Source organism: Poromitra crassiceps, assembly GCF_964638095.1.
Source record: "Poromitra crassiceps genome assembly, chromosome: 1".
In the NCBI taxonomy this organism is placed as follows: Eukaryota; Metazoa; Chordata; class Actinopteri; order Beryciformes; family Melamphaidae; genus Poromitra; species Poromitra crassiceps.
Window position 1 is genome coordinate 107,217,597 of NC_139623.1, and position 25,171 is coordinate 107,242,767.

The 25,171-nt window shown below is 43.8% G+C and overlaps 1 protein-coding gene across 1 annotated transcript in view; it reads right to left on the reverse strand.

The window, feature by feature from the left end:
- Positions 1-25,171, reverse strand: part of syngap1b (synaptic Ras GTPase activating protein 1b) — a gene marked incomplete at its 3' end in the record, with an annotated part of 206,033 nt that overhangs the window by 72,706 nt on the left and 108,156 nt on the right. The window contains exon 3 of the mRNA XM_083635164.1: positions 1,466-1,557. Within this exon, the coding sequence (XP_083491290.1) occupies positions 1,466-1,557 (92 nt within the window). The remainder of the gene's footprint in view (positions 1-1,465; positions 1,558-25,171) is intronic.

A 25,171-nucleotide genomic window follows, 5' to 3' on the forward strand; every position in this document is an offset into this window, starting at 1 on the left:
TTCTATCCTTTAAGATGTTTATGCCAATGGGCTAGTTTGGGCTTTGGTAGAGGAAGTCGGAGAAGTGATACTGAAATCGTTAGTTCCTCGAATGGAACGTTTCCCCTACAATTGTACAGGCCTGGCGGGCCCGCCAGGACAACGAGGCCCCCGCCAGGCCACTTTTATTTTTTATTTTTGTACTAACAACATAAATAACTAATATGAATGAATAATGACATCACAGTCTAATCCTAGTGTTAATATTATCCAAATCTGGCTTCAAACGGCCACAATTTCAGTCACCAGCGAGGGTCCCTCCTGCGGTCGGTTTAGGTTTTGAAGTCCCTCCAGGCTTGAAAAAATTCTAGGGGAAACACTGCACCCCCATGTTAAAATGCCTGACTTTGTAACAGGATTAAGCAACTGTATGGGGGTGGATTTTTTTATAACTCGCCCGTTTAGAGTAAAATAGATGATAGAAAAGACTGTTGAAAAGACTGAATGTTTTGGACGTGATTGACAGGTCGCCTGTCCAGTGATGGCGCAGCTTGTCGATCACAGACCAATAGCAGGCGGAGCTGCGCATCTGGGAAACCCCTCATCTCGTGCCGTCTCGCGTGAGCTGCGCAAGAACCCCAAGATGGTGATGACCACACTACAGTAGGCTTCAACACGGAGTCCAAAAACCAACAGTAGACTACGTCTATGTGCACCCTTGATACCCTGTTTCCCTGTCGCCATGAAGAAACCAATGAACAGAATATTCCTGTCCACAGACAGAACGGTCTGCCAGCAGAAAGGTATGAAAACGTACAGCTGCCAGATAACCCCCCTCCCTGTTTGACTGAGGTAACTTCTAATGCAGGGGAAATAACGTATGATCCCTATAGTAATGATAAAAGTACAAATTCTATTGCTTGCTGTTGGAGTGATATGTTTCACTGTTGCCATTCATTTCATATGGGAGAAAGCCAGGCATTTTTAACCGGGTGACAATGTTGACATGCGCCAACCCAAAACCGGGTTACTTGCCTATTCTCCATGCATGTAAACGCAGCCATTAATGTCTACGTTTCAGCTTCCGGTTTGTGTCACATACCTCGATAGAGGGCAGTGGTGCAATGTACCGTCCTCCCGCCACTGGACTCGAACCGGCAGCCCTCCAGTCTCCGCCCCAGTATGAGAAAGGGGGGGAGGAGGAGGAGGAAGCGGCGGGCGAGTGGGGGGGCAGGGTCAAGGATGGGGAGGCTGGGGAGAGGGCCAGCGAGCGGGGCAAGGGCGGCGTGCTCGGCCCCTTGCAGGAGCCCTTTGGCTGCAGAGGGGGGAGGAGGAGGGAGGAGGGGGAGACGGCCAGGGGGGAGGGGAAAGGAGGGGGGGTGCCACTGGTCCACCGGCCGCAGCCGTGTGGCGGGGCAGAGGGCAGGGAGAGCGAGAGGGTCGGGGGCAGCGAACGAGGCCGGGAGCAGGGGGAGGGGTTACTCACGGATTGTCGGAAGGGTTGAGGGGGAGCGGCGGGCGGGACCTCCATGCTTGGCTGCTTCCCGGTGGCTATGCTCTTCCGCCGGGCGCGATGATCTGACAGAGAAAGAGACAAGAGCGGTCGACAGGTGAGACACACATCGACGGGAAGGGAAAACATCAAAGGCGAAACAAGGTCAAGACAGCGTTAAGACAAGACACAGGTAGAGCGAGAGGGAGAGAGACAAGGCATCACAGAAACACACAGCTACTGGAGAGAGAGAGAAAGAGATGCTATTGACAGTCTGTCTGAAGGAATGGAAGAGGGGATGAAAGGATATGAGAACTAGATAGAGGTCGGGGTGAAGAAAGCAGAAATGAAGCCATGCAGGGTCAGATCCATCCACACACGCACACGCACACACACGCACACGCATACACACACACACACACACACACACGCACGCACGCACACACACACACGCACGCACGCACGCACGCACGCACGCACGCACGCACGCACGCACACACACACACACACACACACACACACACACACACACACACACACACACACACACACACACCTTTCCATCCTGGGAAATGAAGGATAGGGATCTGTACAGGGCGAGAGAATATTGGAAGCATGGATTTTCTGTCTGGACATCAAACGAGGCGAATGCTAACAATGTGCGCAGAGTGTACACTCTGTGTACACACAGTGTGTACACAGAGTGTACCCTCTGTGTTGTACACACAGTGTGTACACAGAGTGTACTCGTACAATATGCTGGAGGGCGTGGGGGTGGAAAGAGGGAGGGAGCGATGCATGGATGGAGGAACGAGCATTAACTCATTGAGTGCCATGGACGAGTATGTTCGTCAATTGGTTTAGTAACGTAGAGTGCCAAGGACGAGTATGTTCGTCAATTGCGTTTTTTGACGGTGGGACGTGCATCAAAGCCAGATCCATCTCCTGTGAAAGTATGGTGGCTGTTGAATGTGTAAAAGCTATTTTAGGGACCCATTAGGTGGCGACAGTGCTCTCCAGATTACAGAAAGGCGAGGAAAAAACAGAGAAGAAGTCGTTGGGGAAACGGAAATCGCATCGCATCCGTATGCATCGATATGCATGCAGCATAACGTTAGCTGTGCCTGCAGCAGCCAATCTGCTGCCACAATTAAGCACCTCTGTGTCCGCTGCGATAGCCCATCCGCATGATTTTGTTATTAGTTGTTATTATTCTCAACTGGAAGTATGGGAGCCGGTGACAAATACACGCGGAACGCTGTAAAAAAGCTGGATGTAGCAGACTTTTCAGTGCAGAGCAAACGCAGCATAAAGCCCCAGAGACACTCCCATACGGAGGAGGAGTGTGCAGTTGTTGTCTGGGTCACAACACTGACCCAGACAGCAGGACAGGATTGGCAAACGCAAGCCAGAATATCTGATGCCCACCAGCAGCAAATCAAGACCAGCAAGAAGCTGCAACCAGCAGCGCACGCAGGGGCCAGCGCTGCTGGTTGCAGCTAAAAAATATTGTTTTGCCAAACAAAATTCCTTGGTTTTCGCTGTTCTATTGAAGGAAATTATTTTTGAGGTGTGACTACATCAGAAAATATTAGCTTGATGTGCAGTGATGTGCATGAAATGTTTAATTTCACAAAAGGCTCTTTATCTCAGCTTCTAGAAAAAAACGGCTGTTTTTGGTTAAATCAAGCTATCTTCTCCGGCTGATAACTAAAGAACGGAAAATGATATCAATAAACCTGTTTTTGCTGATGATAGAAGAGAGTCTCATCGTTCTTTTTGCGTGTTCGGTGTTTACATAGTAATATCACACAATATTCTGTGGGCCTCGAGAAATCACTGAAAACGCTCTCCAAAAGTGGCTGGCACTCAATGAGTTAAACAAACAAAGCACTTATTGACTTCCGTCTGTGAGTCGGTGCCTAATGCACTGAACTGGCCAGGAAGGGACTAACCTGTGCCCTATCTGAACTGGCCAGGAAGGGACTAACCTGTGCCCTATCTAATGCACTGAACTGGCCAGGAAGGGACTAACCTGTGCCCTATCTGAACTGGCCAGGAAGGGACTAACCTGTGCCCTATCTGAACTGGCCAGGAAGGGACTAACCTGTGCCCTATCTGAACTGGCCAGGAAGGGACTAACCTGTGCTGTGCCCTATCTAATGCACTGAACTGGCCAGGAAGGGACTAACCTGTGCCCTATCTGAACTGGCCAGGAAGGGACTAACCTGTGCCCTATCTAATGCACTGAACTGGCCAGGAAGGGACTAACCTGTGCCCTATCTAATGCACTGAACTGGCCAGGAAGGGACTAACCTGTGCTGTGCCCTATCGCTGATGCATGAGGCAGAGAGTGTAAATGTACAGACACGTCTCATCTCACAGCGCAACAAAACGTGCTCTGAACAGACCCGTCTCATCTCACAATGCAACAAAACGTGCTCTGAACAGACCCGTCTCATCTCACAATGCAACAAAACGTGCTCTGAACAGACCCGTCTCATCTCACAATGCAACAAAACGTGCTCTGAACAGACCCGTCTCATCTCACAATGCAACAAAACGTGCTCTGAACAGACCCATCTCATCTCACAACGCAACAAAACGCGTTCTGAACAGACCCGTCTCATCTCACAATGCAACAAAACGTGCTCTGAACAGACCCGTCTCATCTCACAATGCAACAAAACGTGCTCTGAACAGACCCGTCTCATCTCACAGCGCAACAAAACGTGCTCTGAACAGACACGTCTCATCTCACAGCACAACAAAACGTGCTCTGAACAGACCCGTCTCATCTCACAATGCAACAAAACGTGCTCTGAACAGACCCGTCTCATCTCACAATGCAACAAAACGTGCTCTGAACAGACCCGTCTCATCTCACAATGCAACAAAACGTGCTCTGAACAGACACGTCTCGTCTCACAATGCAACAAAACGTGCTCTGAACAGACCCGTCTCATCTCACAACGCAACAAAACGTGCTCTGAACAGACCCGTCTCATCTCACAATGCAACAAAACGTGCTCTGAACAGACCCGTCTCATCTCACAATGCAACAAAACGTGCTCTGAACAGACCCGTCTCATCTCACAATGCAACAAAACGTGCTCTGAACAGACCCGTCTCATCTCACAACGCAACAAAACGTGCTCTGAACAGACCCGTCTCATCTCACAATGCAACAAAACGTGCTCTGAACAGACCCGTCTCATCTCACAATGCAACAAAACGTGCTCTGAACAGACCCGTCTCATCTCACAATGCAACAAAACGTGCTCTGAACAGACACGTCTCATCTCACAATGCAACAAAACGTGCTCTGAACAGACACGTCTCGTCTCACAATGCAACAAAACGTGCTCTGAACAGACCCGTCTCATCTCACAATGCAACAAAACGTGCTCTGAACAGACACGTCTCATCTCACAATGCAACAAAACGTGCTCTGAACAGACCCGTCTCATCTCACAATGCAACAAAACGTGCTCTGAACAGACACGTCTCATCTCACAATGCAACAAAACGTGCTCTGAACAGACACGTCTCATCTCACAACGCAACAAAACGTGCTCTGAACAGACCCGTCTCATCTCACAACGCAACAAAACGTGCTCTGAACAGACCCGTCTCATCTCACAACGCAACAAAACGTGCTCTGAACAGACCCGTCTCATCTCACAATGCAACAAAACGTGCTCTGAACAGACACGTCTCATCTCACAATGCAACAAAACGTGCTCTGAACAGACCCGTCTCATCTCACAATGCAACAAAACGTGCTCTGAACAGACCCGTCTCATCTCACAATGCAACAAAACGTGCTCTGAACCGACCCGTCTCATCTCACAATGCAACAAAACGTGCTCTGAACAGACCCGTCTCATCTCACAATGCAACAAAACGTGCTCTGAACAGACCTGTCTCATCTCACAATGCAACAAAACGTGCTCTGAACAGACCCGTCTCATCTCACAGCACAACAAAACGTGCTCTGAACAGACCCGTCTCATCTCACAACTTGTGAAGTTCATCGGTGTGAACTGGGCTTACTATGTACATTATGCATTGCCGTCTGTCATACATCTTGCACTCCTGAATCGCATCCCTGCCCACTTTTAAGATTTTCTCGAGCGAGAATCTTTAGAGAGATTCTCACTCTGTGAAACAATCAAGTCAATCAAGAACAGACTCAGCGCCTTTACAATGGTGCAGCCTTTTTTACCTTGCCATTTCAGCAGAATATTTATTGAAATCACCCCTGCCTGATATTGGCCCATAATTGGTGACCTGTCAATCACTCGGAAAACAACCTCACGGGAGCATATTGTAATGATTTATACTTAAGCAATATAGCATGAGAGCCAGTGTGTTGTGGCAAATATATCCCGCTGATCAGCTGTTATCCCACTCGGCCTGCGGCCTCGTGGGATAACTGCTGAGCAGCGGGATATATGCCACAACACACGCTGCTCGAGTGCTATATTGCTTTTATAAAACGGTTTCCAAGTATGATAATATAATAATAATAATAATACTATAAGTCCGACTGGCATGTCATTCTGATAGAGTCAGTTGAAACACTACTGTAAGGCGGGACCGCAAGAACGTGCGGGTGATTTGATTGGATCGTTCTGGAGACTGAAGTTGACATTGGCCAATCCTGGCGCTTGCTGAGAAGCTGAGAGCTTTCTGGAAAGCCCGACACGCAGCTCGAGCGCAGCGCTGCATTCTCAGCGCTTGCTGAGAAGCTGAGAGCTTTCTGCAAAGCCTGACACCAACTAACGTTACAGGGTTAAATGCGGGGTTAAATGCGGGGTTAACAGCCTTTGTCTGTCTTTCTTTTTGCAAAGAAGACATTAGCCCGCATCTATTCTTGTACAAAACATAATTTTCTGCGAAGTATTAGTAAAGTTATAAGCGAAGATCGATTCACAAGGATCTGACAGCTGTCTCCGCCATTTGTTTTTTCTACATTGTCATTTGAGGTAACCAAAGCCTTTTAGTAAGAGAGTTGCCATGGCAACTCATAACCCATGGCCATGGGTTATGAGAGTGGGTTACGGGATTTATACAATGGCTGTGAACCAATCAGATTGCTTGATTTGAGAGAGCCGTTTTATAAAGAAACATAACTGTTTAAAAATGATATAATTGTTTTAATTTAAAACAGCCCCAAAATATGGTGGGGATGCAATTACTCGCGGGGGAGCATAACTCATCACAACAACGGGCGCAAGCACAGATTAGAGGCATGCCAAATCATTTATGCACGGCGCAAACGGGTTTTGGTCGGTGTTAACCACCAGAATTATTCACAGGTGTGGCCTGGCAATGCCTGGGCGTTACATCAATCAGATTCCTGTATTGCAGTCGCTGTATTACAGTTTGCGTGAGGCATGCTGTAATTCCCCCCATGCGTAATTTGGATAGGTGTAGGGCAGGCCTATTGACTGTATATACTATATTATCCCTATCTCATAACGACACCATCACATCATATAGCCTACCTGTTAAAAACATCTGTGTTTTGATGCAATTCGGGTTATTTTGTTGACTGGGGTGGGACAATAGAAACGTGTCTGCAGCGGGTAAACGGCGGAGACAAAAGAAAAGATTGGAGGATTTACAGTGAGTGGACTCAATTAAAACTCGGTGAAACAGTGAGCTGCCGACTCGTGCCGAGGACAGAGGGAGATGGAGAGAGCTTGTGACAGATCGGCTGTGGTGCCAACGACCCTCCGGGTTATAGCAGGTGAAGGTGAATAGCCTATTGCAAGTAGGCTACAATGTACAAGTTTTCTCAATTAATTTACCATAACCCCTCCTTGCGATTTGATAAAAGTTTCTCAGTGAATTATAGTTGATTGCCTCACCGAATAATCTGCTGGTTACCCAATTTTAGCAGCAGAAATTGATGTCCTGGCGTGGCACGTCCGTGCGTAATGACATTTCTGCACTGCGCAGTGTGGAGATTATGGTGCGCTCAAGCGCAGCGAGTATTTTAGCGCCTAAGAGGTGCTTTTCAAAGCTCTTAGTGCAAAGTAATTGCGCGCTGCTGACGATAGGATAATGCCATCTATCCCCACATTTTTGCGCTGAAACGCCTAGTTTGGCATGTGGCACGCCTATGTCCAGTACAATTATAACAGGCATGCAGTTGTGCACGCCCCCAATTTGCATTGCGCATGGCGTTAAACGCTAAATTACCGCTTTTGCGAAGATAGGGCCCCATAACTTCTTGTCGGAAAAAAATACTGACTTCATATTTTGAGTAAGAAGATGTGGTCCCATTGACTTGCATGGAACTGGATCAGGTTTGGAGTCTTTTTGGAGCCAGCCTCTAGTAGACGTTAGAGGAATTGCCACATGTCAATGCAATGCAATACAATACAATACATACAGTATGTCTGTCTCTGCAACAATATATTTATTGTACTGCACAATATGAGTCAGTGCGGGGGGACAGTGAGTGTTGAGCCAGCCAGTAGAAATTAATGTATTACAGTCTGTAGGCTACATCCTCAGCTCATGTTTGTATGTGGAATCTAGAGCTTCAGTAGCCTGGTCTCCAGCCCCATATGAAGAGTGCTGGAGTCATTCATTCATTCATTCATTCAAATCATTCATAATGGGGCTGGATGCCAGGCTAGAGATCCAGAGTGAAATGTTTGGTCTGTCGTATGTCTCGCTCTGTGCCTTCACATGTACGATGTATGACATGAGAAACCATGGCGAGATGAAAGTATAGTCTATACTTTCATCTCGCCATGGTTTCTCATGTATGTCTATACTATAGTATACAGTAGACAGTTCCCATGAATACATTATGTTATGCATCAGATGTATTCAAATAATGCAGTGGAATAAAATGTGTCCCATAGGGAATCAAAGTCACATGGAACATGCAAATGAAACATGATGGGGGAAACGAATAAGTTGAATTTTTTATCAGCAAGAAATCATAGACCAAAACATATCCTTTGTACTTTGTAAAGTCCTATTGCCTTTTTGCCAGGTGTGTCAGTCAGTATGTAGGATGAAGCTCAGTCAGGATGAAAAGCTGTCACATCTCAAACTCTCTGCACTGATGTCACAAGACAAATTTTGACACATTTATTGTAGGGTTTGACTGATATCATGAGTCAGGACAATATTGTCCTTTTTATTAAATATATGCCAGTCATTCTGTCCACCTCTGATATGATGGAGGTTCCTCTGTGATCAAAGCTACAGAAAAACTAAATCTATAATTTTAGAATTTATTTTAGAATTTATTCACAATTTTTCTGCAATATTTTCTTCATCTTTTCTATTCTTCATTTAAAGGCTGTAATGTATCCCAGCGTTTCCCTACCACTAAATAGGTGTGGCAGGTCAATCTGCCTAAAGAGCTGTAAACATGAGTTTAGCTTTCATTCATTTGGCTTTCAATGGAAACTTTTAGTGTCCCATGATGGTCTAAATGCCATTTCAGAGGCTTATGACTTTTTGACATGAAAATGGTTAAAAAAAATATATCATCAGCTTCAATGAAAAACACCAGCATAAAGCACTATTGGTCCAACCTTAATTTATTGTATTTGATAAATGATGACGTGTTTCTCATGAGAGAGAGAGAGCATGTGTACAGTCAGACATGAGGAAAGAACTACAAACGGCATCACTATTTTATCAATACACAGGACGTGGTGTATAGGTAACTGCCCTTTGTTCTATCTAAGCTAGGCTAGGGTGACCACTTATGTAGAAACCTCACACACATAATGTTAGTCTCCAAACTACTGTAGAACGATATCAAAGGCTAGGTTACATCTCTTTTATAGTCTCCAAACTACTGTAGAACGATATTAAAGACTAGTTTACATCTCTTTTATAGTCTCCAAACTACTGTAGAACGATATCAAAGGCTAGTTTACATCTCTTTTATAGTCTCCAAACTACTGTAGAACGATATTAAAGACTAGTTTACATCTCTTTTATAGTCTCCAAACTACTGTAGAACGATATCAAAGGCTAGTTTACATCTCTTTTATAGTCTCCAAACTACGGTAGAATGATATCAAAGGCTAGTTTACATCCCTTTTATAGTCTCCAAACTACTGTAGAACGATATCAAAGGCTAGTTTAAATCTCTTTTATAGTCTCCAAACTACTGTAGAACGATATCAAAGACTAGTTTACATCTCTTTTATAGTCTCCAAACTACTGTAGAACGATATCAAAGGCTAGTTTAAATCTCTTTTATAGTCTCCAAACTACTGTAGAGCGATATCAAAGGCTAGTTTACATCTCTTTTATAGTCTCCAAACTACTGTAGAACGATATCAAAGGCTAGTTTACATCCCTTTTATAGTCTCCAAACTACTGTAGAATGATATCAAAGGCTAGTTTACATCCCTTTTATAGTCTCCAAACTACTGTAGAATGATATCAAAGACTAGTTTACATCTCTTTTATAGTCTCCAAACTACTGTAGAATGATATCAAAGACTAGTTTACATCCCTTTTATAGTCTCCAAACTACTGTAGAATGATATCAAAGGCTAGTTTACATCCCTTTTATAGTCTCCAAACTACTGTAGAACGATATCAAAGGCTAGTTTAAATCTCTTTTATAGTCTCCAAACTACTGTAGAACGATATCAAAGGCTAGTTTAAATCTCTTTTATAGTCTCCAAACTACTGTAGAACGATATCAAAGACTAGTTTACATCTCTTTTATAGTCTCCAAACTACTGTAGAGCGATATCAAAGGCTAGTTTACATCTCTTTTATAGTCTCCAAACTACTGTAGAGTGATATCAAAGACTAGTTTACATCTCTTTTATAGTCTCCAAACTACTGTAGAATGATATCAAAGGCTAGTTTACATCCCTTTTATAGTCTCCAAACTACTGTAGAATGATATCAAAGGCTAGTTTACATCCCTTTTATAGTCTCCAAACTACTGTAGAATGATATCAAAGACTAGTTTACATCTCTTTTATAGTCTCCAAACTACTGTAGAATGATATCAAAGACTAGTTTACATCCCTTTTATAGTCTCCAAACTACTGTAGAATGATATCAAAGGCTAGTTTACATCCCTTTTATAGTCTCCAAACTACTGTAGAACGATATCAAATGCTAGTTTACATCTCTTTTATAGTCTCCAAACTACTGTAGAACGATATCAAATGCTAGTTTACATCTCTTTTATAGTCTCCAAACTACTGTAGAACGATATCAAATGCTAGTTTACATCTCTTTTATAGTCTCCAAACTACTGTAGAACGATATCAAATGCTAGTTTACATCTCTTTTATAGTCTCCAAACTACTGTAGAACGATATCAAAGGCTAGTTTACATCTCTTTTCCCCCTCTTCATTTCATCTCATTGTGTTCCTCCTTCATTGCTTTCCCTTTCTTTGGCGGCTCTGCCCTCTGGAGGAGAATCCATGATAACCTTGTTACATTTGAAGTCATAAATATCTCTCTGTTATCTTCCTTTTCTTATCCCCTGTCTCTGATTTTCTCACTCTCTGACTCCGCTTCCCTATCTTGCTCATGCTCTGCTCTTCCCTTGCACTCTCTCTCCATCTCTCCCAGCATCCTCTGTCACACAGTCACACTAATGCTCAAGCACACACACACACACACACACACACACACACACACACACACACACACACACACACACACACACACCTCCTCTCTCCCACGCAACTATTTTACATAATTCAAATAGTGTATTTATCCCTCCACTGCGCTTCAGCCCTTGATCTCTTTTTCACTTTCTCTCGCTCTTTCTTCCTTCTTTCTCATTTTCACATCACCCTCTTTTTGCCTCCCTTGACATCTATGGCATTTTTCTGCCCCCTCCACGTGCTCTCTTTCATTTACCTCTCCAAATGGCAGTCTTTTCACTGTCTAACTCTGTCTGTCCGTCCGTCCGTCCGTCCGTCCGTCCGTCTGTCTGTCTGTCTGTCTGTCTGTCTGTCCGTCTGTCTGTCTGTCCATCTGTTCCTCCAGCCCACAACGGTGTTTGTCACCCAGCCGAGACATCACAGTATGTGTCTCGGTGTCCAAATCCACACCTTCAAAAACGCTCCAGTCCAAAATATGGCAGCCGAATGACTGGTCAAAGAGTCTTCCAAATGAATGGAAATGGCATTAATATGAAATGATAAGGTTACTGACAAAAAGACGGGGAGCTTGGGGACTCAACATCTAGCTATACTGTGAGGAGTAGGGACGGCTTGTTACAGTGATTTAGTTGCATAGAAAGCCAGTTAGGTCCTAGATCCTCTGGTTTGTGTTATGTGATGTATATGTATATGAGTTGAGAAATGACAAAGCTATCATTCAAAAGTAATGACACCTCCTTTTACAAACTGATCGACACAAAATGAAAGCAAAGGATGGTACAGTGTGAAGGATAGTAGGTAACCGTAGTCCTATATTGACAAAATAGATCTTCTATATTGAATGATAAGCTTCAGTTATTGATCCCCCATATAGCAACTGGAACCATTCACCAAGGAAATATGCACCATTCACCTTACACTGCATCCTCGGCTCATAGTAGCGCTCGCAGTGTCATGGATGTTCATGACTCGCGAGAGGTGTTAATTAAGGGCCAATTAACATGCCTGATGCCCCGTACCATGGGAGGTCACATCATTATTATGTATGCATCATAACTGCAGCCACATCAATTAAAATGCCTCCGAACAGTAACATCACCTTCAGAATTGATTGTTTCCCAAACTAATGAGTTTCCCCCGGAGTAGCACGTTGTGGCAAAGAGAGAATGGTGATTTAGGATTCAACTGGCATGAGTCCTACAGTTTGAATGTGAAGGTGGGACTGTGTGGGTTTAGCTATAGACACTGAGATTAGGAAAGCAGGCAGTCTGCGAGTCAGCGTACTATCCCAGCCCTTAGGGTGAAGAAAAATGTCCTCTTGTTGCCAAATTAGATTCATAAGATTCAGAGAGAGCATGCTCTTCATTACATCCTCCAATGGAGGGTTTCATTGGGGTTTGAGCCTTGATTTCTCTTGGAGATCAACCAAGTCTTTGGCTGCTTTATGTAGTTCCAGCTGAACATTAGTTGTTGTTGTTTTTTCGCCCAGCAAGAAAGTATGAATAAGTTTGGGGCAAATTTCTTGTTGGATTAACATATTTTAATGTTGTTGTTGATGATTGTTGCCCTCCAACGCCTGGATATTTAAGTGCATTTCTAAAGAGTTTCTAGTCTTGAAGGCTTTGGGGTTTTATGTTCGGATATGATGGATCAAAGCCTTTGGAAGTGAACAAAACAGCCAGCTAAATAGTAAGCACGGGTTATGCACGCACAGTCAATATTTGGGTCAGTTTTTGTTCGTATTACAGTTCATTCAGAGATTGCTGAGCGAGGATCCCCTGCGCCATGTAAGCATTTCATTTCTTAATCTACAAAGAGACTCTAAAGCAGAATTGGGATTTCAATGCAGTTTGGCCTCCAAAACCTGATATTTCTAGGTGTTCCCAATGCTAACACACAGCCAGCCTTTATTCTGATTCCTCTGCAATTTCCCAAACATGGAAAAGAAAGGATCTGAGGCAGACTAATGCTCTCTCCTAATTCAAAGGATTGGCCATAGAGGGCAGATAATTATTAATATATATATATATATATATATATATATATATATATATATATATATATATATATATATATATATATATATATAATATACAGTATATATGTGCACAGCTGTGCTGCTAGTCTGCTATATAGATATATACATACATACATACATACATACATACATACATACATACATACATATAATATATATAAACTTTATTTATATAGCACTTTTCAAAACACAGTTACAAAGTGCTTTACAATAAAAGCAGACACCGTTTTAAAATGCACGATGAATAAAACAAAGATTACAATTAAAATTAAAAATTAAAAATTAAAAGCCCAGAAAGAAAAACAAGCCCTAAAAACGACATAGCAATGGAAATCTTAAAAGCCCAAATAAAACACAGTAAGAACAGTAGCTAAAAAGACGCTAAAAATCCCTTAAATCCCTGGAAGGCAGATTTAAAAAGGTGGGTTTTTAATAGTGTTTTAAAAGATGTGACAGAGTTTGCAGCCCTGATCTCCTCAGGTAGGTCATTCCAGAGTCTTGGAGCCCTGGCTGCAAAAGCTCTGTCCCCTTTTTGAATTAGCCTAGTCCTCGGAACAATAAGAACAGGCGCATCAGCTGATCTCAGGGAGCGAGAGGGGGCATAGGGCATTAAAAGCTCAGATAGATAGCTAGGGGCAAGGCCCCTCTGGGCTTTAAAAGCAATCAATAAGATCTTAAAATCAATTCTAAAAGCCACAGGTAGCCAGTGTAGGGAAGCCAGGACTGGTGAAATGTGGTCATGTTTCCTGGTCCGGGTTAAAATTCTGGCTGCAGAGTTTTGAATGAGCTGAAGGCGGGAGAGGGATTTTTTGCTGATGCCAGAGAGCAGGGAGTTACAGTAGTCCAGTCGGCTGGTGATGAAGGCGATGTGATGAAGGTGATGTACATCACACATGTGATGTATGTATGCATGTATGTATGCATGTATATGCATGTATGTATGTGCATGTTAAGTGTAAAGAGGAGCAGTTCCTGCTCCTCTTTACACTTAACATGCACAGAGGGGACACGTGTGGGTGGCAGCCTGAGCACAGACTAGTTCAAAACCGCCAGCACACAAATAATGCGATCCACAGTCTTGATGGAGCAGGTTGTCTCGCTTAACGAGACCTATCTCCACATTAGTACTGTGGCTATGCCAGCGCTGGAGAAAGGTCTGTCTCAACCCACTATCATTCTCGTATAGGAGAAAAAACGCTTTGTCTTGTTTGCATTTCTTTAAACCAATCACAATAGCCTTGGGTGGCACTAAGCACCCAGAAAGGAGAGAGGTGGCACAGTCATCGCCACCTGCATGCACATTGTAATGCTCTTCTAAATTAATTGAAGCCATTAAGCTTTCCCTTTAATTATGTTCTGACCAAAGGCATCAGTCTGGAAAGAAAAAAAAGTCTGGATAGGTCCATTTAATACTATTTCTCACTCACTCCTTTTTTGATCCAAACCCAGGCTCTTTAGCTAGTTGCCATGGCAACATTTTATCCCCCAAGTACCTTACATTTGAGTTACAGACATACTGTATGACAAAGCCTAGAACTGGGAAGGCGCTTCGGCATTCGCACACAGTGACTGTAGGCTACAAGCAAATTCATCCTACACACATTTGCACGCACGCATACACACACACACAGACACACACACGCACGCTTGCGCACACTGCACACACACACACACACACACACACACACACACACACACACGCGCGCACACACACACACACACACACACACACACACACACACACACACAGAGAGCAGCGGAACGTGATCGACAGTCAGAAAGACACATGGCAGATCACAGCAAGAAGAGCTTCAGTAGTGTCGGGATCTGTGGTGATGGCTGGCACCATGTGCTAATGAGTCCATTCAAATGGAGCGTGGAAAGATATTCTGAAACCTGTTTTGGTTTGCCTGTGTTGAAATGTAACTGCCACTATAGGCTCGGCCTGTGTTGAAATGTAACTGCCACTATAGGCTCGGCCTGTGTTGAAATGTAACTGCCACTGTTCTGAAATGTAACTGCCACTATAGGCTCGGCCTGTGTTGAAATGTAACTGCCATTGTTCTGAAATGTAACTGCCACTATAGGCTCGGCCTGTGTTGAAATGTAACTGCCACTGTTCTGAAATGTAACTGTCACTATAGGCTCCGCCTGTGTTGAAATGTAACTGTCACTATAGGCTCGCCCTGTTTTGAAATGTAACTGTCACTATAGGCTCAGCCTGTGTTGAAATGTAACTGTCACTATAAGATCGGCCTGTTTTGAAATGTAACTGTCACTATAGGCTCAGCCTGTGTTGAAATGTAACTGTCACTATAAGATCGGCCTGTGTTGAAATGTAACTGTCACTATAGGCTCAGCCTGTGTTGAAATGTAACTGTCACTATAAGATCGGCCTGTTTTGAAATGTAACTGTCACTATAGGCTCGGCCTGTGTTGAAATGTAACTGCCACTGTTCTGAAATGTAACTGCCACTATAGGCTCGGCCTGTGTTGAAATGTAACTGCCATTGTTCTGAAATGTAACTGCCACTATAGGCTCGGCCTGTGTTGAAATGTAACTGCCACTGTTCTGAAATGTAACTGTCACTATAGGCTCCGCCTGTGTTGAAATGTAACTGTCACTATAGGCTCGGCCTGTTTTGAAATGTAACTGTCACTATAGGCTCGGCCTGTGTTGAAATGTATCTGTCACTATAGGCTCGGCCTGTGTTGAAATGTAACTGCCGCTATAGGCTCGGCCTGTGTTGAAATGTAACTGCCGCTATAGGCTCGGCCTGTGTTGAAATGTAACTGCCGCTATAGGCTCGGCCTGTGTTGAAATGTAACTGTCACTATAGGCTCGGCCTGTGTTGAAATGTAACTGTCACTATAGGCTCGGCCTGTGTTGAAATGTAACTGTCACTATAGGCTCGGCCTGTGTTGAAATGTAACTGTCACTATAGGCTCGGCCTGTTTTGAAATGTAACTGTCACTATAGGCTCGGCCTGTTTTGAAATGTAACTGTCACTATAGGCTCGGCCTGTTTTGAAATGTAACTGTCACTATAGGCTCAGCCTGTGTTGAAATGTATCTGTCACTATAGGCTCGGCCTGTGTTGAAATGTAACTGTCACTATAGGCTCGGCCTGTGTTGAAATGTAACTGTCACTATAGGCTCGGCCTGTGTTGAAATGTATCTGTCACTATAGGCTCGGCCTGTGTTGAAATGTAACTGTCACTACAGGCTCGGCCTGTGTTGAAATGTATCTGTCACTATAGGCTCGGCCTGTGTTGAAATGTAACTGTCACTATGCCCGGCCTGTGTTGAAATGTAACTGTCACTATAGGCTCGGCCTGTGTTGAAATGTAACTGTCACTATAGGCTCGGCCTGTTTTGAAATGTAACTGTCACTATGCCCGGCCTGTGTTGAAATGTAACTGTCACTATAGGCTCAGCCTGTGTTGAAATGTAACTGTCACTATAGGCTCAGCCTGTGTTGAAATGTATCTGTCACTATAGGCTCGGCCTGTGTTGAAATGTAACTGTCACTACAGGCTCGGCCTGTGTTGAAATGTATCTGTCACTATAGGCTCGGCCTGTGTTGAAATGTAACTGTCACTATAGGCTCGGCCTGTGTTGAAATGTAACTGTCACTATAGGCTCGGCCTGTGTTGAAATGTAACTGTCACTATAGGCTCGGCCTGTGTTGAAATGTAACTGTCACTATAGGCTCGGCCTGTGTTGAAATGTAACTGTCACTATAGGCTCGGCCTGTTTTGAAATGTAACTGTCACTATAGGCTCGGCCTGTTTTGAAATGTAACTGTCACTATAGGCTCGGCCTGTGTTGAAATGTAACTGTCACTATAGGCTCGGCCTGTGTTGAAATGTAACTGTCACTATGCCCGGCCTGTGTTGAAATGTATCTGTCACTATAGGCTCGGCCTGTTTTGAAATGTAACTGTCACTATAGGCTCGGCCTGTTTTGAAATGTAACTGTCACTATAGGCTCGGCCTGTTTTGAAATGTAACTGTCACTATAGGCTCGGCCTGTGTTGAAATGTAACTGTCACTATAGGCTCGGCCTGTTTTGAAATGTAACTGTCACTATAAGATCGGCCTGTGTTGAAATGTAACTGTCACTATAGGCTCAGCCTGTGTTGAAATGTAACTGTCACTATAGGCTCGGCCTGTGTTGAAATGTAACTGTCACTATAGGCTCGGCCTGTGTTGAAATGTAACTGTCACTATGCCCGGCCTGTGTTGAAATGTAACTGTCACTATAGGCTCGGCCTGTTTTGAAATGTAACTGTCACTATAGGCTCGGCCTGTTTTGAAATGTAACTGTCACTATAGGCTCGGCCTGTTTTGAAATGTAACTGTCACTATAGGCTCGGCCTGTGTTGAAATGTAACTGTCACTATAGGCTCGGCCTGTTTTGAAATGTAACTGTCACTATAGGCTCGGCCTGTTTTGAAATGTAACTGTCACTATAGGCTCGGCCTGTTTTGAAATGTAACTGTCACTATAGGCTCGGCCTGTTTTGAAATGTAACTGTCACTATAGGCTCGGCCTGTTTTGAAATGTAACTGTCACTATAGGCTCGGCCTGTTTTGAAATGTAACTGTCACTATAGGCTCGGCCTGTGTTGAAATGTAACTGTCACTATGCCCGGCCTGTGTTGAAATGTAACTGTCACTATGCCCGGCCTGTTTTGAAACATAGCTGTGTCACTAAAGGGCTCAGAATGAGCGATGATGTAAGTGATGTGTTCGAGCGTCACGTCTCAGGAGTGTATAATTCAGTGTGACGGGGGTCATGGCCGGGGGGAGACGTGCCTCGTCCCAGCTTTTCTCTCCGTCTCCTTTATTTAGCTGCTTAATGCACTGAAGCAACAGTGTCCAGGTTCCTCATTCTATATATAAATATGACTCTGGTTTTAATGTACACTCACTACCAGTCAAATATTTGGACACAGCAAAGACATCAAAACTATGAAATAACAAATGGAAAATGCAGTGGTACAATAAAAGTTAAACAGACCAAAACTATATTATATTTTAAATTCTTTAAAGTAGCCACCCTTTGCCTTGATGGAAAGGCAACGGCTTTGGAAAGAAGTTTATACATATGCATCAACTATTTATATTTGTCTAAACTTTTGAGCATTTAAGCATAAGCCTTTAGATTCAAATGGCTTTAAGCCGATGAAAAACATTCAATCAGGTGTGTCCAAACTGTCAACCTTATACCTCATAGAAAATATTAAGTGACAATACAAATCTGTCTTTCCTATTCTCTTCTGATCACTACATGAATCTAGTCTCCCTGTACAAACACATGAAAACCAGTCCACAAATGCCTACAGTCAAGTGTGTATGTCTGTATGTAATTGCACACCTTCATGTGCGGAGAATGCCGCCTACAGCTTACATACAGTGCAGTACAGTATGGGCACGTGTGTGTGTGTGTGTGTGTGTGTATGTGTGTGAACGCCCAGTGCATGCATGTGTTCACATGTATGTGTGCATAGCAATGTGCTGCACAGCGTGTTCATTGTGAATGTAAATCTGATGTCAGGCCGAAAGCTGAAGAGGGAATGTGTGGGTGGCAATCGCGTCCAGCTTAGACCCTCTGAGAGAACAGAGAGGGGGAGAGATGGAGACAGAAAGAGAGAGAGTGAGATCAAGAGGAGACAGAAAGAGAGAGAGAGATGGAGACAGAAAGAGAGAGTGAGATATCGAGGAGACAGAAAGAGAGAGTGAGATAGAGAGGAGACAGAAAGAGAGAGTGAGATAGAGAGGAGACAGAAAGAGTGAGATAAAGGAGACAGAAAGAGAGAGAGTGAGATAGACAGAGAGAGGAGACAGAAAGAGAGAGAGAAAGAGAGAGTGAGATAGAGAGGAGACAGAAAGAGAGAGAGATAGAGAGGGGGACAGAAAGAGATAGAGGGGGACAGAAAGAGAGAGTGAGATAGAGAGGAGACAGAAAGAGAGAGAGAGAGAGAGAGAGAGAGAGTGAGATAGAGAGGAGACAGAAAGAGAGAGAGAGAGAGAGAGTGAGATAGAGAGGAGACAGAAAGAGAGAGAGAGAGTGAGATAGAGAGGGGGACAGAAAGAGAGAGAGTGAGATAGAGAGGAGACAGAAAGAGAGAGAGAGAGTGAGATAGAGAGGAGACAGAAAGAGAAAGAGTGAGATAGAGAGGAGACAGAAAGAGAGAGAGAGAGAGATAGAGAGGGGGACAGAAAGAGCGAGAGAGAGAGTGAGATAGAGAGGAAACAGAAAGAGAGAGAGAGTGAGATAGAGATGAGACAGAAAGAGAGAGAGAGTGAGATAGAGAGGAGACAGAAAGAGAGAGAGAGAGTGAGATAGAGAGGAAACAGAAAGAGAGAGTGAGATAGAGAGGAGACAGAAAGAGAGAGAGAGTGAGAGAGAGAGAGAGAGAGAGAGAGTGTGAGATAGAGGGGGATAGAAAGAGCGAGAGAGAGAGTGAGATAGAGGGGGGGCAGAAAGAGAGAGATAGTGAGATAGAGAGGAGACAGAAAGAGAGAGATAGTTAGATAGAGAGGAGACAGAAAGAGAGAGAGAGTGAGATAGAGAGGAGACAGAAAGAGAGAGTGAGAGTGAGATAGAGAGAGTGAGATAGAGAGGAAACAGAAAGAGAGAGAGAGTGAGATAGAGAGGAGACAGAAAGAGAGAGAGAGTGAGATAGAGAGAGAGAGAGAGAGAGTGAGATAGAGTGAGATAGAGGGGGATAGAAAGAGCGAGAGAGAGAGTGAGATAGAGAGGGGGACAGAAAGAGAGAGATAGTGAGATAGAGAGGAGACAGAAAGAGAGAGAGAGTGAGATAGAGAGGAGACAGAAAGAGAGAGAGAGAGTGAGATAGAGAGAGTGAGATAGAGAGGAGACAGAAAGAGAGAGAGAGTGAGATAGAGAGGGGGACAGAAAGAGAGAGAGTTAAAAGAGTGGGAGGGGGTGATGTAGACACAAATGAGTAAGAGGTTGGTAAAATAAACCAGAAAGGAACATCGTGTGTGTGTGTGTGTGTGTGTGTGTGTGTGTGTGTGTGTGTGTGTGTGTGTGTGTGTGTGTGTGTGTGTGTGTGTGTGTGTGAAACACTGCACTTGTTCATTGTGAATGTAAATCTGATGTCAAGCCGAAAGCTGAAGAGGGAATGTGTGGGTGGCAATCGCTTCCAGCTTAGACCCTCTGAGAGAACTGAGAGAGAGAGAGAGAGAGAGAGAGAGATGGATATACAGAGGGAGACAAAGAGAGAGAGTTAAAAGAGTGGGAGGGAGGGATGTAGACACACATGAGTAAGAGGTTGGTAAAATGAAGTAGAAAGGAACATCGGTGTGTGTGTGTGTGTGTGTGTGTGTGTGTGTGTGTGTGTGTGTGTGTGTGTGTGCAGGTGGGAGGGTGTTGGTGAGGGGTGGTGTTTGTGTACTGTAGGAGTATGGGGACAGAGCAAGAGCAACACTATGGGGTAAAGGCAGGATGAGAGAGATAAAGAGAGAGAGAGAGAGAGAGCTAGAGAGATGGAGACTCGAGTTCTCAACGGACCTGAAAATTCAAACCTGAACCCAACAGACCTGAGGCCTGTACTACAAAGCAAGATTTAGGTTGATCCTGATCAGGGGCGGTTTTAACATCAGAGCTAAATCATGGACCACTGAACCCCTAGGGGGGTCCGGGGGCCTGCTCCCCCGGAAGAAAACTTTGTACAGTTTCAAGTAAAAATGGATCAAACTGGCGCACTTTGAGATCAAAATGAAGAGACTAGATCTATGAAGAACTACACACATCAATATCTTCTTTACCGTTCTGTGGTTTTACAGCGATGAAAAAATAATTGTTTCCCTATATATACTATATATATTCTGCATACAGGTTACTATATGGTAGAATTATGCTTGCATAAATAATACCAAAATCACTTCAGGGGAGTTTCAAGTAAAGTAACATTTTGCTTTGTAGGCAAAACAAAAGTAAAATTAAATCAAAAGGGAACTTCCTAACTTATTGGCTGGAATAATATTCCGACAAGATAATAATATACTGTAAGCACTAAAGCAGGAGTTTGCAGTCAACTAGTTGAAATTAATATGTGGCAGTATTTGTGGGGGTCAAAATCTATGTAGGGTGTACCACCACAAATAGATCAGTGTATGGGAAACACTGACTATTAAATTGTGTGACTAGAAAGACACCAATAAATCTGAGAAAATGTCCTTTAACTTTGAACAACAGCACTACAACGGTGGCATTACAAATGGTATTATGAAATTATTGTGGGAAAAAACAAGAATGCCACTTTTTTTCATGAACTTTAAGCAGAAAATTAATATAGTTAAATACTGTATAGTATAAAATAGTTTTAAAGCAAAAATAAATAATAAATAAAGATCATTTTAACAGAAACTGCTACTAATGACCACCATGGATTTGGAGAGATTTTTTTTTTTTTTTGGGTGGGCTGAGACTATTTTTGGGTGGGCTAAAGCCTACCCAAAAAAGGCCTAGAACCGCCCCTGATCCTGATAAGTATGGGTTTAAACCTGGTTTAGCCGTACTACAAAGCAAGTTAACTTCTAACCTAGTTCAATCACCATGGCAACTCACGCTGCAAAGCAAACCTGGTCCCGACCAGGTTAGCTTCAGAGGATAAGATCAAAATCCATGACAGACCCATATAATCGGCTCTCTGGAGTCACTCACCATTCATATAAGATCGCCATATGAAAAATAGATTGCAGTCAACTGAGAATAGAACAAGAAAAACATTTGTGGCTCTGTAGGCTACATAATTAAATTAAGCCTACTTACCACTTTATGTCTTAACAGCTGAACGATGCATGGAGAAATATGATCACTATTAATCACCGCAGCGCATATCACAAATGGAGCCTCAAATGGAGTGAGGGTGATATTCTCCTACATGCCAGAAAAGCCTATCCACCTTATTTTTCAATGCCCCACTGTAAAAAATAATTGTGCGTACAAGGTCCGGTCTAACGTGACTATTGCTGCAGCTTGCCATTTCCTAATGTATTCTACTTGATTTGAAAAGATGGCTGCCTACACTCAGTCTCTTGTACCCTGGCTGAATTGAACATAACTTGGTCAATAAGTATGTAACATACAAAATAAAACAACCTGTAATATCTTAATTTTATGTAGAATGCAGAGGACATGTAACTGTTTAGTTAAACTTGCATTCCAGGAATATTGTGCTCTTAAGATGACGTTACTGGCTCGAGTCTGTTTCGTCCTGAAACCCACACGCTTTGCGGTGGTGGTTTTAGCGTAACCTATGTGCGATGCGAGGCGTAAAGTATGTCCGTTTTAGCGTAACTTATGTGGGATTCGAGGCGTAACCTATGTGGGGTTTGGCGTAACCTATGTGCGATTCGAAATAACGTATCCGAGATAGAAAACGTTATGAATATAGCCACGTTATGAACAACAAACTAACGCCGGTGATCTGTATGGAAACAGTGTTACTCGAAATGGTTAATATTGGCCACAGCAGGCGATTACCCATGAATGCACTGCGCTCTTAAAGGGATATTTATCGACGAGATTTTTGCCAAGCTGGACCTGATTAGTGATTTGCTCCGTTCGCCCAGACGGGTGTCAAGCTGTCAGCAACAAGGCTGGGAGGATCACACCGGAAGAAGCACCCATCAGCAGATCAGGCAAAAATGGCCGCCAAAAATAAGGTGGATACATATAATATAGATATGGGATAAATATGGGATAGCCCCAATACTAAATATGCAGGCTACTCTTGTATGTTTCAGCTGGAACTGTGTCCTGTAGGCTGTATGCCAATATATGAGCAAAAATAGGCTAGTTTTTATCAATGAAAACTATGCCCGCATCGTCTCAATTCAGTTCAGCAGTTTTCTCTTTTATATTAGGCTATCATTATTTTATATGTGAATTATTCGATCAGTGCAACCACACACATAATGAGTGATAGAGATCATTATTCATTGAGCATGCATTCTAAATCTATGGTCTAAATAGGCTTACAGATTGTGGAAATTTATAGACTGAGATTACACATTTACATTTACACTCGCAAAAAGCTGCTGTAGGAGACAGAAATCGCTGATCAAAGTAAATCAAATGACTGATGTGAATATAAGCGGCAGCTTTAGACAGTCCTTCAGCAGACTATATCCAACGCGGATTTTCATTCTGACATAGGCTACATTAAATATCCGCTAAAAACTCTGATCACACTGCGCTTTCATTGAATGCGGAAATGGGTGTGCCTGCCCGTGGATCAACTCAGCTGTTCATAATGTGATTGGCTAGCGCACCTCTTTCGCGTGGACGCGCGCCTGTGCACGAGCGGAAAACGTGCGCGTGCACAGGCAGATCCCAGATAAATCCAGCTTCAGTTATAGAGTAGAAAACCAGCGTCGTAGTATCGTTAAACTAGATAGCTTTGATCCTGTTCAGTCAAACCAGATCAAAGTGACAGATCGCGGATCTGTTAAGATAGCTTCGTAGTACAGGGCTCTGAGTGAGTTAAAGACCAAGCCCGGCTCACCAAGATCATCACGTACAATATACCAAGACCAGCCGAACCCCCAGAGGGATGACGACAACAACAACAACAACAACAACAACAACAACAACAACAACAGCAAGCGTCCTTGGGTTTCTTGAAAGGCGCTATATAAATCCAAGTTATTATTATTATTATTATTACAACAACACAAAACACACACACACATGAGTTGGTTATTGCCCAAAAGGGTGCGCAATTTACGTAGGCGGCGACATAAGTCACATAGCACAATGGGGTGAGAGAGTGCAAGAGACTGGCGAGAGAGAGAGAAGGAGCCAGTGAGCAAGCAGGAATGCCACAAACTAGCTGTGTTTATTCGCCGTACAGTTAGCTACAGCAAACGGGAGATGTTGGATGAATAAAACAAATAGCTACATGAACAAGCAGATCAAGTCTTGACAATTTGAATCCAAAATGAGCAATCAGCACTATGGACAGCTCCGAGTGCTCACTGCTCACATGTCAAAATGCAGATTAGCCTACTGTTCACACACACACACACACACACTCGCACGCGCACACACACACACACACACACACACACACACACACACACACACACACACAGGCGCGCGCCGTGTTCTGAATGGTTCACTCATTCACTCACTATTCCCCATGTAGTGTTGATCATATAGTGAACTAGTTTGTATTTTGGGAATGATCAAACAAGTTTCAGACACAAATTCACTCTTGTTCTACTTTGGGAAACACAACAGCATTGCATTGTGGGATATGGGAGAAAACATAGGGTACATTCTCTGTTCACTAGAAATTGCAGTGCATTGTGGGTATTGTATAGCGGACTATATAGTGAATCAAATGAACAGTTGAGAATTCAGACACTAGCACAAAATGACCAACATACATATATAGTCCACTATTTCTGTAATAGGTACCGGTTTCGAACAGGACTACAGACTTTTTGTTTTGGTTTTTGCACAGCCCGAGCCGTATACCCGACACATAAGCATAATTGTCAGCCTGACCCGAGCCCTACCCGACACATAAGCATAATTGCCGGCCTGACCTGAGCCCTACCCAACACATAAGCATAATTGTCAGCCATGACCCTAGCCCTACCCGACACATAAGCATAATTGCCGGCCTGACCCGAGCCCTACCCGACACATAAGCATAATTGCCGGCCTGACCCGAGCCCTACCCGACACATAAGCATAATTGCCGGCCTGACCCGAGCCCTACCCGACACATAAGCATAATTGTCGGCCTGACCCGAGCCCTACCCGACACATAAGCATAATTGTCGGCCTGACCCGAGCCCTACCCGACACATAAGCATAATTGCCAGCCTGACCCTAGCCCTACCCGACACATAAGCATAATTGTCAGCCTGACCCTAGCCCTACCCGACACATAAGCATAATTGTCGGCCTGACCCGAGCCCTACCCGACACATAAGCATAATTGCCGGCCTGACCCGAGCCCTACCCGACACATAAGCA